This window comes from Boleophthalmus pectinirostris, unplaced genomic scaffold (assembly GCF_026225935.1).
Source record: "Boleophthalmus pectinirostris isolate CB_2022bp ecotype Guang Dong unplaced genomic scaffold, ASM2622593v1 HiC_scaffold_17, whole genome shotgun sequence".
Taxonomy (NCBI): domain Eukaryota; kingdom Metazoa; phylum Chordata; class Actinopteri; order Gobiiformes; family Gobiidae; genus Boleophthalmus; species Boleophthalmus pectinirostris.
The window spans coordinates 8,379,506-8,396,910 of NW_026571115.1; the positions used below are offsets into that span (position 1 = coordinate 8,379,506).

The 17,405-nt window shown below is 37.8% G+C and overlaps 1 protein-coding gene across 1 annotated transcript in view; it reads right to left on the minus strand.

Annotated features, from left to right (window-relative positions):
• The window catches only part of fam83fa (family with sequence similarity 83 member Fa), a 36,641-nt gene extending 22,539 nt beyond the window's left edge, over positions 1 to 14,102 (minus strand). Inside the window, exon 1 of the mRNA XM_020933131.2 lies at positions 13,605 to 14,102. Coding sequence (XP_020788790.1) covers positions 13,605 to 14,078 — 474 coding nt within the window. The 5' untranslated portion in view covers positions 14,079 to 14,102. The remainder of the gene's footprint in view (positions 1 to 13,604) is intronic.
• Positions 14,103 to 17,405: the final 3,303 nt, after the last annotated feature.

Sequence of the window (17,405 nt, forward strand, 5' to 3'; positions counted from 1 at the left end):
CTAAACCAGGAGTAAACCAGGACTAAACAAGACTAAACCAGGACTAAACCAGGACAACCAAGAAAAAGTTAGCACGTTTGACCAGTGGTGAGTACATTTTAGTTTTAATTTACAGCAAATAGGTTAAAAATAAATAAATAAATAAATAAATAACGCAAAACCTAGTACCTTTCTGAAGGAGGCACATCACCTGCTTGATTGCGTGAAAACAGAAAGTTACGACCATACTTCAGAACATTCTCCATGGATATTCTCCATATGTTTTATGCCAGTTGAAGATTATAGCAAAAGTAACAACATTTCCATGGAAACCAGCAGAAGTAGACCCTCCTCCAGTCCAAATAAAGGTCAGGTTTGTGGAGATGCAAGCTCATTCACAGTAACGACACGTTTTTCGGTTAAATAAAATGATCCAACATCCAACAGTATTTTTCTTTGTTTGTTTGAAAGTTTTGAAAGTTCTAAAAAGTTACACAGTGGGGCTTTAAAATATATTTCAGCCCTACCAGGTGAGACAGTGTTGGGAACCTCTGGTAACTCTTTATAATATTTAAAGGTGCATTGCGTAACTTTTCTGGTGGAGGGTGTTGTTGGTCTCCATGGAGATGTTATTGCTTCATCTGGAATCTTTCACAGTATGGCATTAAAGCTTTCTATCTTCATGGAGACCAAACCAGATCAAGTTACAGGTCAGATCTGTGGAGAGGCGACCCCGCTCACAGTCAGAATGTCTGTTTTTCTAGGTATTTTTGAGCTCTAAAACCACCTGTAATTGAATAAATGTAAGGCAGAGCTCTTTAATGTCACACTGTGGAACATTCCAGACAGAGCAATGACATCTCCACAGAAACAAGCAGGTGACGGACCCCCCAAAAAGTTACACAGTGCACCTTTAATCTTTCACCTTTCACCGCAATTCAGTCTTGCAGCATGCGATGGAAACGCTTGGCACCAGTCCCAGAATCTTTCACTTTATTTGGACCTGGTACAGCGCACGGTCGTATCCATCATAGTCAAAAACATGCCGCGAAACCACCTTCAATGCCAAGAATAAGTGGTTTGTAAAAGCACAATAGAAAAGTATACAGCAAATGATAACAGAGTAATCCGCCTGTACCAACCAAAGAAAATCATTATTAAAGGGCCATATTACGCTATTTTCTGATCTATGTTCTAATGTTGTTTCCTCATCGCAAACATACTCGCAGTTGTGTTTTGTTTCATTCACACGTTTCACACAACCACTTTGTTGTGATGTCATGTGGTAATACAGGAAGTGCTCCACTGCGTTTTCAAACTCTGTACAGCTTCACTAGAATCATTCAGATGATTTCAGAACTGGAACTGCAAATCTCTACAAAACTCAAAAGTAAAAAGTTGCTGTTACAGTTCAGAATTTTGGACATAGGACCTCATTTCTTAGTGAGGTTGAGGTCTGGTGCTAGGCTAGTGCATGTCAATGGCCATAGTTATCCTGCCATTAAAAACAGTCTTACCCACTCGACAAAACACCCGAAACAAAACTATTATTACTCCAGACTGTCCATGTGAATGTCTGTGTCAATAGAATAATGTTTGAAATAAAACTAACTTTGCACCACAGGAATCGTCGTATGTTGAGGGACTATTTTCTCATATATCAGTCCACCGCTGCCAAGTTTTCTATCAGGAAGCAGTGGCGGAATTAACAATTTGGGGACCCGAGTGAACTTGAGTTTGAGGCCCTCACTATAATGCACTGTTTTGTTTTATTTTTTTTAATATATATTTATTCTCTGTTTTCCCCATTGTTCTTGACACATGCACATCTCTATTTATTTGAATTATGATGCATTGGAAACTTGTCTTACTAGTTCGGTCACCTATTAGATAACCAGAACTGGAAGTAGTTTTATTTTTTTGCTAGTACAATTATATTTTTGTTTATATCTATTACATATGATTTTTTGTTTTCTTTTATTATTTTAAAGTAAACTACCCTCATTTAATGTCATATTGAAAGAAAGTCAAATTGCTCTGAGGCATTAGTGGCACTGAGGGCAATTGGTTGGGGGCCCCTCCAGGTTTGGGGGCCCTAGGGAGCTACCTACTTTTGCCTAATGGTAGCGCTGCCTCTGTCAAATACAACTCGCTGCTGAGACATAAATCCTTCAAATGCAAGGTTGTTTTTACTTCAAACATTATTCTGTCAACAGACACATTTAAATCGACAGTCTGGCGTTTTAATTGTTTTGCTTTGGGTGTTTTGTAGAGTGGGTAAGACTGTTTTTAGTTTCAGGCTAACTATGGCCATTGACATGCACTAGCCTAGCACCAGCGACCTCTGCAAATACAAGGACTGGATGGAATATTTAAAAAAGTGTCTCTACACGTCTCCAACACTCTGGCTCACTAGGAAATCAGGTCCTATGTCCAAAATTCCGGACTGTCCCTTTAACTTGAAATCTACCGCTTCATGACATTGAGTTTTGGAGATGTAGACAGACGAATAATAATAAAAGCTTCTTCAAACATGTGTGAATGAAACAAAACACAACTCCAGGTATGTTTTTGATGAGGTAACAGCATTCTAGCATGACTTATGTAATATAGGACCTTTAAGATTCAAATATATTCAGCTAAATATTGTAGTACTCTGATTACTATGGAGTTCTGCATAACTACAGATCAGAATCGTGTCTGGAGTTTCACTGAATTTTAAAAACGAGAAAAGCAGCTCTGAGCACGTCTCATCTTTCACTTTGTATCACGGACACATTTTTTATCTCAGCAGGGAGCTTATAGCAGAGAAGTCGACCAATCAGCACGCAGCCTGCAGACGTAAACCCACGTCCAAATCTGGCACAGGTACAAGCAGAGACAGATAAGAGCACACTCACACACTTACATTTTTGAGTCAGGTTTTGAAGAAAAGTGAAAAGTGAATCCGAGAATGGTTTTATCCCACTCTGAGAAAACCTTTATCTAATTCTGTTCCTCAAAACTTGGACCAAAGCAGTTCATGTTTTAAAATATGAATTGAAAATATGAAATATGAAAACTTCTGAAACAACTTCTTTTCATGTGAATATTGTTTAGAGTATCATTTTGGTTTGAGTTTTGTGTTGTAACTAAGAGTAAGAGTTCAGTTTCAGTTTTCCTGTACAGATTAAAGCCACAGTATGTAACTTTTTAGCCAACAAATAAAATAAAAGCATGTTTTTTATGCTTGTTTCCATGAAGATGTTGTTCCTTTGACTATAATAGTCCGCAGTATCATAAAACGTTCTTTTTCCATAGTGACACCTCCAGAAAGTTATATAGAGTACCTTTAAATAAATACAAATAAGTACTTTTCACACTTTTGTATTTTGTATTTCTATTTGTACCATTTTTTTTTTTCTACAGACTGATAAATGTGGGTTTCCATGGGTGGTTTGACTTCATTTATAAATAACACTTCCTTGAGAAAAGCTCCTGTGTTTCCCCCTCTGCACATGTGTAATGAGTGACACAGAAGTTAGACTGAGCCTGGCAGGCGGGGCAGGCGACAGGTCCACACCTGCCCCTTCCCTGAGTAACACCGATGACGAGGACAGCTACAGGCCATAGGCTATGGTTCAAACAACTCCATTTCAACGTATGGAAAATTACATGGAATACAGGCAGGTGCGCAGGGATCTTATAGGAGTTTCTCATTTAAAAATAGAAACAAAACTACTACTACTACTACCACTACTACTACTACTACTACTACTACTACTACTAGGAGGCAGTAGCTCAGTTGGTAGAGAGCATCCACTGAGCTGAGTTTGAATCCCACTCTTGACATAAATATCATGAGTTGAGCAGATGACCCACAGGTTGGCTGGTGTGATTCCAGCTCCCACAGATGAATGCTGTCGTTATGTCTTTGGGCAAGACACTTAACCCACCTCGCCCCCAGTCTCTGTGTACACTGGTGTGTGAATGGGTGAGTGGTTCTTGTTGTAAAGTGCTTTGAGTGCCTTGAAGTTAGAAAAGCGCTATAGAAAAATGTGACCATTTACAGATATATGATGAAAAATATTGAAACCAACCAAGTGTAGAGACACTCAGAATGAACCTCCTCTCCATCAGTCACCACTGAAGCCATTCATATAAATACACTCTCTCTCCTCTTCACCATATAGACATCAGTACATGTCACAACTCTTCCACTCCATAGTAGTCTCCTAATAAATAAGTATAATTAATAAAGGTGCACTAGGTAACATTTCTGGTGGAGGGTCTGCCATATGCTTGTTTCCATGGAGTATTACTTTGTCTTGAATGTTTACAGTATGACATTAAACATATTTTTCTCCATGGTAGGTGCATGTTTTTCAAAGTATTTGTGAGCAATAGAACACCTGTAACTGAATAAATGCAAAAGAGATACTAGTACATTCAATGCTGTACTGTGGAACATTAGCCACACAATTCCTTCACTTGAAAAGTTACACAGTGCATCTTTAGTTAATCTCAGTATCATCCCAATGACGATATTTAGACGTATTTCTTAAAAGGTGCCAAAAAAAGTGCCTATAAATTGTGTACATTGTGGTTTAGGTTCAAATATGGCACAAAGGATGAACAAACTTTAAAATTTTAATACAAAATCTACAACTTTAACACATTTTTTGATAGTAAATAAGCTGAACAGAAGATGTTTTCCTTTTACTAAACAAAAGCCGGGTTTGGTACAGGCATTGTTGAACTCATGACATTTGAGATAAGAAACGCTTCGTTCAAAACAGATCTGCCTTAAATCTTCTGATAATGACACATGGCAGAGTTACACACACTTTGTATTTGATAATGGAAGTCTAATTAAGTCATTTGGGGTAAACAAGTTAAAGCGTGTAAATAAGAACCACCTCAGGAAGTTTTTTTTCAATTAATTTGTTTTGAAAATAAGGATTGTCTCATTTTTATATTTAAGTGTATTTCTAATAAAGAGGTCAGCCAACTCCCTAATCGCTGAGACAAATGGTTCCCAAACTTTTAAACAACAACTGTCAAAATACTGTGATAAAAGGAACGTTTGCTAAAGGCTCATAATATCAATAAGAATAAATGTTGCCAAAGTCTAATATCAGGCTGTGGAACATTCCAGGCAAAGTAACACCCAGTGTACCTTTAATTTTCACCCTAGTTTTGGCCATTTAAACCTATACTTTGTTAAATGTTTACATCGACTACTGAGTGTAAGAAACCAAGACTTTAAAGCCATAATATGTAACTTTTTAGACCCCCCAAAAAGAAGACCACCATAAAACCATCTGAACTGAAAAACTATTCATTGCTAAACATTAGGGCTGGGTATAATTAAGAAGTTTCCGATACGATACATATCTCGATACACAGGCCACGATACGATACATATCTCGATACAGTGCACTTTTGGTTCGATATGATATATTTCAAATCAATTTGATATGGTTCATTAAAAAATAAAGGCAAAAATACTGTGATACTAAAAATCTTTGTTAAACCACTTCTTGTGCAAAGTGAATATGAAACACAAACATTTTAATCAAATCAAAACAGTGAAAATGTCAAATGTGTCACAAAACTGTAGCACTCTAACAAAATAATTTAGTAAAATATACCAAAAAATACTCTGGCGATGTATATCGATACAGCAGCCCACAATATCGATACTGAATCATCACATTTAGCAATACGATATATCAATATTTTGATATTTTTGCACACCCCTACTAAACATTGTCTTTAAAAAGAACCCAAGAAGTTAACAGAAAACATTCTGAGTGGGCTTGCATCTCCACAAACCTGCTTCCATGAAAATGTTGTTGCTTTGGCTATAATATTCCACAGTATGGAATAAAACATACTGTATCTTTGTCCATGGAGAATGCTACGATTCCAAAATCTGGTTTTAACTTTCTATTTTTATGGAAGCGTTGACAGGTGACACGCAACCTCCAGAAAGGCACATACTATACCTTTAATAACAGGTCTAAATAAAACCTGTCTCATACCTGAAACCCACAATGTCTTTCAACACTTGTAAAGTTGGCAAGCAAACACAATCTGAGTGTTATGTCTCATGTGAAAATCCATAGTAGAGGGCTGTATATAAAAAGTACAAACGTTGCATCAGAATCACTCAGGATTTCTACACTTGTCCAAACGAATAAGAAAAGAGAAAACATGCGACGCTGTGAGGTACTCAGGAGTAACTAAGACTGACAAAAGGAATTCTGTCAAATCCCAAACTCAAACTCAGGCTCACTGTCCAATATAGCATAAACAAGTCTGTCTCAGTTAAAACTGACCTGAGATGGTAATATATGGTAAAAAAAATATATATATATAAATTAAGATGCACTATATAACCTTTCTGGTGACTAGTAAAATACTTGCTCGTCTTCATTGAGGTTTGTTTGCTTTGCCTGGAAAGTTCTATAGTGTGGCATTAAAATTAACTTTTACATTCATTCAGTTAGAAATGTTTTTACTAGGGGCTGGGTATCATCAAGAAGTTACTGATACATACCTTGATACAGTGCACTTTGGATTCAATATGGTTCAATACAAATAAAGACTAAATCATGTCTGTGACAGTAAAAGTGTTTGTTAAACCACTTCTTGTGCAAAATTAAACTAACATACATGAACATTCACACAGACAGTGTCTCCCTCTTTTCTGCATCACTCGAGAAAAAACAAAAACTAAAACACAACACTACCCACAAACACAAACATTTTAATTGTCAAAACAGTGAAAATGTCACATAAACGAACTTCCGTCCCCAAAAAAGCAACAAAACTGTAGCTATAATTTAGTCAAATATACCAAAAAATACTCTTGGTGATATATTGATACAGCAGTCCACGATATCAATACTGTATCATCACATTAAAAGATACGCTATATCGATATTTCAATATTTTTGCACACCCCTAGTTTTTACTGTGGGCAGGATCGCCTCTCCACAGACTTGACCAGGCATGTTGGAGACGCCTGCTACTCTCCATGGACAGAGATAAGTTTAATACCATACTGCGCTGTGAAAAATTCCAAGGAAAGCCATAAATATCTCCACGGAGACAAGCAAGTGGCAGACCATCCTCCAGAGAAGTGACACAGTGCAGCTTTATACACACACAAGCATTTTTACTTTGTAGTTGGCATCAAAAAAATCTATCAATTACAATTTTGGATTCAGTTTTATATAAATGTTTATCATCATTTATTTCCTGAATGAGATTTTTTTAATCTGAACTTTGCACCACACCACGTACTTGGATCTCTTGATAACAAAGCTCCATGTTCATTATCAAAATGAAAGAATGAATCACAATTTTGAACCAACAACAAAAATTCCACAAAACTGACAGAACAATGGAGTGAACTTTTGAGGGAGAATTTTCAACAACAATGAATGAAACAAACTTCCTACATTCGATCAGCAAAAGAGTCGGGGCGGAAAATATCTAATCTTGAGTTTTAATAACAGGATTGTTCAAAGTTTAGGTTTGTAAAAATGGACAAAAATATTGAAAAATTTACTCACAAATGGATCACAACAGAACAAAACAACTGAATTACAGGGTTACCTTTGTTGGTTAGTCAATAAAACACTAAATTTTGTTGTTTGTGGAGGAAATGATGATATATCAGAAACTGCAGCCTTTGCAATTTGCAAATTCTGTTCATTTAAATGTGATTTCGATTTGATTGCAATTCATTTTTCAGTTCTAAAAGGCAGTTTATATGAAAAAATAATAATAATAACTGCAATAACTACCAAAAAAGATTGTCTGAAAACACAATAACACACATTTTCAGGAGCCTGCGATCAATACGAAGGTTCAAGGTCATGTTTAGGTGTTTCATTTTCAACAAAAGCGTGAGAAAAATTGTGATGTGCGTGTTTGCGTGACTGTAATTTTATGTGTAAGCGACTTGTTTAACAGTGCAAATCAGCTCCCCTGTTGCAGTTCCAGTTAAGTCAGTTCCTTTATTGTCCAAAAATAAAGCTCAGATTTAAGTTTAATTTGTGTAATAGAGCTTCAGATCGAGCAGTCCTTACAGTTAGCATCACGTAATGTTGGTGACATCAGCTGGATCAAAAGCCTCAAAAGACTATAATTCACATCAGATATATCAACCCTATCATTTGTTTACCGCTTTTGGATGAATAAATCCTTATATTAAAAAAATAATCCAAAAAGACCTCTCCCTTTATAATCCCATATAATTACAAACAGTAAAACTCCAAAAAAATTACATCTCATAATGTCAGTAGATGCTTGTCCGATCATTTCGCATTCGCTCGGGGCATGTGAAAATAACACGCTTGTTTTGAAGTTTACTAATTCTCGTCTGTCCTTATTTGGGCATAGTGCTTCCTTTTTTTGGCGTTTCAACAGTACAGTGGCGAGGTGTGTTTGGAGCCTGCCATGACCTGCTTATACAGGATCAACAGTTAATGCCTGATAATTATTTGCATGACTGTATTTCAGACGGAGAGATGACTCATTTTAAATATACTTTGCCTTCACAGCGTAATAAAACCGCCTGACCTATATTAGCAGTGCTGTAAAGTCACTCATTATTACCTATGAGAAGTTATATAATCAATTATAATGGTTTACTAGAATATTGTGTTCATAAAAAAATAAAAGTGACAAAGCTATAAACTTTTAAACGCGCAATATGTGACTTTTTAGTGGAGGCTTTATCCCCTGCTTATTGCTTGTCTCTTGTCTCCATGGAGATGTTATTGCTTTGCCTGGAATGTTCCACTGTATCACATTATGATAATCAATAGTACATAAAGTATTTCATTACAATATGGATGTAACAATAATCGAAATATCGTGATATCGTATCATCAAAATCTCACAATAACACCTTGGGCTGTCACGATATATCGAATTACAAAATCTTTAAAGCTTAAATGCGTTGTTTAAATGCTTAAATGCAATACACGCATCAAGAATCTCGGGCTTCTGGTCATACTGGGAAGGAGTTTCCAAAAAAGTGAGTATCAAACCTCCATGTTTGTTTTCCCAGTGGGATGTGTCGATCTTTTCTAGTCTTTTGAACCATATCATTTTTGTTTCTGATTCTGATATTGTCATATTTTAGTTTTGGGATTCAGACATCGTAATTGTGTGGTTGAACAGCTCGAGAAATTTGTTTGCGAACTCCATAAGTGCAAAAGAGAATCAGATGTGTGTGACTGCAAATCTCTGTTCAAACTGTTTCCCTTCCCAACGGAATAGAAAAATAGTGAAAGGTGAAGGCAATGGGCAGGATTGATCCACAAGAAGGACCAAAAAGGAAACCTTTGACTGCCTAAATCATCCCTAGTTTGAGGCAAACATTTTGTATGTGGAGCCATCAAAGCAAAACCCCGATCCTTCACTCAAGCTCGGTTACGAATTTAAAAAGTCAACGCCAAAGCGAGAGGCACCAGCTGTTCGCCAAGAAACACCTTCCACTGCAAAGAGACCAAGACTTAATGTTTCTGTAAATCTACAAGAACAAGAAAGTGCTTGCTCAGTCTGTTTGTCTTCTGCACCTCTCGCTTAACAAACGGGATCCCGCTTTGATGTCGCTCCACATACAAAATGTTCGCTGCAAACTCGGGATGATTTAGTCAGTCAAAGGTTTTCTTTTTGGTCCTTCCTGTGGATCAATACTGCCCATCGCCTTCACCTTTCACTATTTTTCAACACAGGTTTGTAATCACACACATCTGATTCCCTTTTGCAGTTTATGGAGTTCGCAAACAAATTTCTCGAGTCGTTTTCCGCTGTTAGGATCCAACAACCACACAATTACAATGTCCGAATCCCAAAAATAAAATATGACAATATCAGAATCAGAAACAAAAGCGATATGGTTCAAAAGACTAGAAAAGATCGACTTTGTCAATAGACACATCCCACTGTAAAAACAAACATGGAGGTTTGATGCTCACTTTTTTGGAAAATCCTTCCCAGTATGCATTGCGCAATGACCAGAAGTCAGAGATTCTTGATGCGCGTATAGCTAATAAACATCGGGAACTACATATCCTATGATTCCTTTCAGCGCAGACAACATGAAGATATATGTTTTTACTTGAATTCTTGAGATTATGACAGTAATAATTCACACCAAAATCTTGTCTGGGTATTTTTAAAGATAAAAAGTATCAGCCTAACCAAAATATCGCAATAAATATCATAAAGTGAGATGCATATCGTGATAATATCATATCGGACCAAGAGATTTGGATATCGTTACATTTCTACATTACAGTGTTGTTGTTTTTTTTATTGCTCAAAGATAACAAATGCGTGAATCTTGTTGTGAGTGCGGTCACCTCTCCACAGATCTGACCGGTAACCTTAGGCGATGGGCCTGTCACAATTAAGACTATATTGATGTACGATGCCTATTAAAAAGGTGAGGCATTATAAGTACGTTTTACTTCAGCCTAAACCCTTTCGGTCGTGATCCATATGGTTGTAGTCTATGTTTTGTTTTGTTTTGTAGTGCTGCAAATTGACCGAATAAAACTACTACTACTACTACAACTTTTGTTTAAGTGACAGATGAAACAATCATTTTGGGGGGTGGTCCTGTGTTTATCAAGAGTACCTTTCCTTTGCACTAGTGGGGAACTTTTTGTGAATTTTTTTTAGCACTACAATACGATTTTCAAATATTTAATTTTATTACAAGAGTATATAGATTTTCTGTTATTTATTTATTGCAGCTCATGCTTTGAACAAAATTATACATCCAAATCCCTCGATATTTTCAGGATATGCATGTCACAGTACGATATTTATTAAGATATTGTCTGGAGTCTATGCTTTTTTCCTTTACAAATGTCTTGACAGCCCTTCAGTCTGTCTTTTCTGTCATCATCCAAACAACTAAGATTTAAAGTGCTTACTAACATCATTTGTCATGCTGTCTGAAGTGCTGAAATGAAGCAAAGGATCATGGTCTATGTAGTTCCCATGTTCCAAAGAATTTAAGCAAAGAGACTTGTAATTCGATATACTGTGATGGCAGACGACATTATTGTGAGACTTTTGATGATACAATATCACAATATTTCAGTTATTGTTACATCCCTACAGACTTTAGGCTTTAGGGTGACAGATTAGTGTCAGTGTTGTCATTTATTGTCTATATTTTCTTTACCAATATATGACACGAGTGCCGATTCTTCTACTACTACTAGTACTATTATGACTACTGGTACAACTATTACTACTACTACTACCACCACTACTACTACTACTACTACTACTACTACTACTACTACTACTACTACTACTACTACTACTACTACTACTACTACTACTACTACTACTGCTACTACTACTACTACTACTACTACTACTACTACTACTTACTACTACTGCTACTACTACTACTACTACTACTACTACTGCTACTACTACTGCTACTACTACTACTACTACTACTACTACTGCTACTACTACTACTACTACTACTACTACTACTACTACTACTACTGCTACTACTACTACTGCTACTGCTACTACTACTACTACTACTACTACTGCTACTACTACTGCTACTACTACTACTACTACTACTACTACTACTACTACTACTACTGCTACTACTACTACTACTACTGCTACTACTACTGCTACTACTACTACTACTACTACTACTACTACTACTACTACTACTACTACTACTACTACTGCTACTACTACTACTACTACTACTACTACTACTACTACTACTACTACTACTACTACTACTACTACTACTACTACTACTACTACTGCTACTGCTACTACTACTACTACTACTACTGCTACTACTACTACTACTACTACTACTACTACTACTACTACTACTACTACTACTACTACTACTACTACTACTACTACTACTACGTACTACTACCATTACTACTACACTACTACTACTTACTACTACTACTGCTACTACTACTACTACTACTACTACTACTACTGCTACTACTACTACTTACTACTACTAACTACTACTACTACTACTATACTACTACTACTACTACTACTACTACTACTACTACTACTACTACTACTACTACTACTACTACTACTGGTACTACTGGTACTACTACTGGTACTACTACTACTACTACTACTACTACTACTACTACTACTACTACTACTGGTACTACTGGTACTACTACTACCACTGCTGGTACTACTACTACCGCTCCTACTACTGTTACTACTACTACTACTGCTACTACTACTACTGGTACTACCACTACTACTACTACTACTACTACTACTACTACTACTACTACTACTACTACTACTACTATTACTGGTGCTACTACTGGTACTGGTACTTATTGGTTTGCGTGCTTTCAATATTCCAAACAGTATACAAACTGCAGTTTAAATTACTACTGCCTGAGTACTTTCACCTTAATTACCAGTATTTCTACTTCTGTTTATTGCTTTAGCTCAGTCCTTCAGATCGGAGCTTTAAGATGAACAATAGAAGCGGCTGCTGTTTGAAAGATTGTTCCAAAAACATCGTGCCCTGTACTACAACAGAAGAGCCGGTCTGTTGTTCCAAAACCTGTTCTGAAATCCATGTAATAATTGTATTCCTTTAGCCGTTGGATAATCCTACTTAATACATAGATTTCAAAAGTAATCCCAGTGTTTGATAGAAAAATTTTACAAATGTTTTCCTATATCAATCACAAAAGCAATATATCCTTTCTCATTTCTAGATTCAAAATGAAATGAAACACTTTGCATAGACTATTTGAGTAAGCTACTTTATAGTTTCAGTCACTTTCCATTACATCATTGGATACTTGGGGTCAGCATCTCGTCCCTTTCACTAGTCACCTGACCACCAGTGGCCAATCAGATTTCCTGCTTCAGACAATTGACTGCGATTGGCTAAAGTAGGTCAGAGACTGTGAGAAGAACTGATAAGGCTGTGTCCTGCTTTCCACAGGTGTGACTGGACCAGGTGCAGTGGTTTCACTTTAAAAAGCAGGATTTTTGTTTTCCTGGATTGGTACAGTTGCTGGTCCTCCTATTCTAGAGTTCTGATGGGCTATTAACAAAAAAACTAAGCAAAAAAAAAAAAAAACAAAAAAAAAACGTGTGATATAGTGTGACAAAATCATAATCACATTTTTCAGTCTAAATGGGCCAAACATGCTTAAAGTAAGGACACTTCTTAGTCATTTTTTTTTTCTATAAATAGACTAATGACATTTTCCAACATTTATGAAACATGTTGGAAAATGTCATTGTTTCAAAGAAAATAAACCTTTAACTCAAAAGAACTGTAAGAGCCACGTGAGATGTGGAAGAGAAAAGAAATGAGACAGTCCCCCCCAAAACAAACATGAAGAACATGATCCAGGGTCAGGTTGAATCTGATCATCTGATAGATGTGTAATAGATGTGTAATAGATGTGTAATAGATGTGTAATAGATGTGTAATAGATGTGTCCTGTGTCTTACTACTAAGATTAGCGTTAACTTAATTATTACTGTAACACCGAATCATCACAACCTCCTCGTGACCGTCAGCTGAGATGCCGCTGCTGTGCACGTACCTTGTGCGCCTCTTGGATGAGCTTGCGGACCACCTGTTTGATGTGCGGTCCGTGTTCTTTGGGAGGGTGCGTGTACACGTGCACGCGTGTCACCCCCTTGTACAGTCCGCTGTGTCCGGGCCAGCCGATGTCCAGCGCCGGGACCTCTGTGTCGGACATCTGCGGCCAGTAGGTGGAGTGGACCCCGGAGTCTGCGCTGCTGGAGTCCTTGGAGGGCTCGGACGGCGCAGCCTCGCCGTCACTGTGCTTGTCATACTCTCGGAAACTTTTGAGCAGAGTCTTGACCTCGCGCGCGGACAGGAAGTCCTTTATGTTGTCTTCTTTCATGCGCATCTTGAACGGGCCGTCCCCGTTCTTCACGAGCTGCTCCAGAGCCGCTCTCTGCTCCTCGCTGTAGTAAAACTCGGGCCGAGTCTCCGGGATCTTCTCGTTCACGTGCTCGTCATCCATCACCGCGAGCTGGGACTCCGCCATGGCTGGTTGTGCTCCTCACTCTGGTTCGAGCTGGAAGCGTCTACCTGTGCGTCAGGTGCGCACGGAGCTCAGGTAGCACAGGGGGCGGGGCCTCACGCCGTGAGTCACAGCAACTGTCAACAGCCCACGTCCTGTTAGCGCTGTGCCCTGTGCTTTTCATAATACACGATTTATAGCGTTTTAATACATGCTTAATGAGGACGTGATCTGTGCTCTCATGTGCTTGTAGAAAGGCTGCCTCGTTCACTGACTACATTCTTGCATTCTAAAGCTCTTTTGAGAAATGATTGACCCACATTCAGTATTTTCAGGTGAAATGCAGTTGAGTTTGATTCTTCTGTCAGATGTCTGGATCCTAAATGAAAACACTGCAGTGAAGTGGATTCAAAAGTACTCTTTATAAATGACATCAAGTGACATGACATAAGTGCTCTTACACCACCTCCTGCCCTCACATCAGAGTCACCTGCACTACACCACTATAGTATCTGAGAGCAGAGGCACTGACCTAAACTATATCTACAGAACCAAATCCAGATCTAAACCAGGTTCAAGCAGGTCTAAACCAGGATGAAATTAAATCTCATTTGCATACCATCAGAACAATTTAAATAACAATAACAGATATGTGACAGATCTGCCAAAGGAACAACAGTTGTATATGCAGAATTAACAGTATAATGTCAGCACTAAAATGGATCTACACCAGGTCTAAACCAGGTCTAAACCAGGACTAATCCAGGACTAATACAGGACTAAACCAGGACTAAAACAGGACTTACACCATATCTGAACAATTTAACATTTTAGCAATTTTTCTTTCTACTGGAAGCACTCAAATATGGCATTTTTAAAGAGCAACTTCTCCAGAAACTAGATAACTAACAACTACCCACATGTGCTGAATACATGTAGTAGTATTTTGAAGTACTCACACTTTTAGTACTTTTTAATGAGTACAGACTTTAAAATACATTCTGTCTTTTTAACTAAAATCTAAAACGCTGTTACCCCATCTAAAATCCAGCCCTGTAGGCTAACATTCAGACTTGTTTGTTCTAAATGGACTCCATGTTGTCACAAAGCGTGTTTTTCCGTCACTATAGAACCACACATAAAAGTAATGCGTGTTTTGATCCTCTTCTGTTGACTTTTCTTAGCTTCAGACAACTTTAGCAAACACAGATACAGAGACTACATTGTGTCTACTCCTGCTTGTTTTCTCCATGGGCTATTACCAGAATAAAGGTTACGAAAAGTTAATTCAAAGATATATATTTACTTCATAAACACTGATAATTTGAAATCTTAGAAATGTGTTATGAATAAAAATAAAAGAGATAGTTGCACAAGGTTAACTGAAAAGATAAACACAACATAAACAAATACCTGAACAGCATTACGTTCTGAAACTTTTAAATTAAATTGTATTAAAGGCGTGTAACTTTCTGATTCCATGGAAACAGAAAGTTAAAGCCATACGTCAGAACCTGGACATACGTTTTTTGCTGTATTGTGGAATATTATAGCTAAAGGAACAACATTTGCATGGAAACAAGTAGAAGCAGGCCCTCCTCCAGGCCAAATATGAGTCAGGTTTGTGGAGATGCAAGCCAGCTCACAGTAAGGACCCATGATTTTGACTGCACTAAACAACAAAACAAAATGGAATTGCTTTACTTCGGTTAAAGTTACAGATTCTGGCTTTTAATTGCACAGTATGTTTTTAAAGTACTTATCATTAGTACTATTACTCCTACTAATCCAGTTGCTAGTTGTATTATCAGTGAAGTTTATAGGCTCTATTAAAGGTTGTATGGAGGATTTTTTTTTTTGTTTCAAATTGTCAGTAAAAGTTTAAAATACCATTACAGAGACGCAGCAGCCTTGGAATTATGACCAAAAAAAAAAAAAAAGAATGAAAATCTATCAACTGTGGACGTAGTGAGGCCAGATAAACATCAGCCAATAGAAAAAGAGGCTCCCTCTTTATCTATTGGCTGTTAGGTTGTCAATCAAACTCCCTACGTTTCTAGTATAACTGAATTGCCGGCGTGCGGGGATTATGTGGTTTATGCAGCGGTTCTTAGAGGCTTTTTCAAACCGTCGCTTCGTCGCAATTCGCACAAAGTTTGTTGCGATGGCGGACGAGAATCCACAACCAGTTCGCCGCCAAAGAAAGTCCGTTTTTGAGGTCGCTGAAAGAAGAAGAGAAGGCGAAAAGGAGCGAAGACAAACTGAGGTGATTCTTGGAGATTCCTTCCAGCGACGGCGTAACTGAAGCTGACAAAGGGTCTAAAAACTGACGCGTCGGTCGCTAAATTACTTCTAGACAAGTCACTTCAACAGAAATTCATGCACTGGATGTAAACAAGCGTGATTTCTAGAGTAAAGAGGCGGGAGGAGGAAGATCGTGTCACGCATGCGCAACATTTGAAAAAAGACTCTTGCTGTATTGCTCTTCCCTTAAAAAATCCTCTATACAACCTTTAAAGCTTACGTCACAAACCAGGAAGATGTTTGGAAAAATGCGATTACAACTTCCGGTTTAGTTCCCGACACTGGGCTCGCCGACCGACTGTGATCAAACCCACTGAAGTAAACGTGATCAGTGGTAAAATGAAGACTGTAAACCTATGTGCTGTTTGGAATCATCTGGAATTTGGCGTCTTCATCTCTTCTAATCGCATGTACTGTACCCAGTGCGCTCGGAGTTGTGTCAGTGGAGAAATGATGAAAACTGAGATATGGTTGTAATTGTTGATAACGGAAAGCAACAATAACATTTAGATTAAGAAAACTGGACCATATTGTCATTTTTCTTAAATGTTGTCAGACTTACTACCGCGAACAGAGCCCGATGGAAGTTGTCGTTGCATCTTTCCAAACGTCTTCCTGGTTTGTGACATAAGCGTGAATATTGGCACACTTCTGCATTTCTTGTTGTATTCCATGATTTTCCACAATGAGAAACTGGTTCACTAGCCTGATTCATGAGTCTGACCTCGCAGCATTATAATTTGTTCGCTCAACAGTAGGTTTTTAGGGCACTTTTTTTAATTTAACCAGTCTCTGCAATTTGGTTGTGATGTATGTAATGTGCCGCTAACAGGGCTAACTGGTATATTAAGCTTTTCCCAAATCCCGGAGGAAGAAGGGCAATAACATCTTTCCCCTTGATAAAATTCACTCAACATTCTCTTTGTTCCGGCTTTAAACCCTTGATCTTGGGAATCGTTGCCAACACAGAACGTCTGTCTTCGTCTACACCCACCTCGACTGCTTTTAGTGTTGTGCTGTACCACAAAAGGGACTCAGTCATGGCTG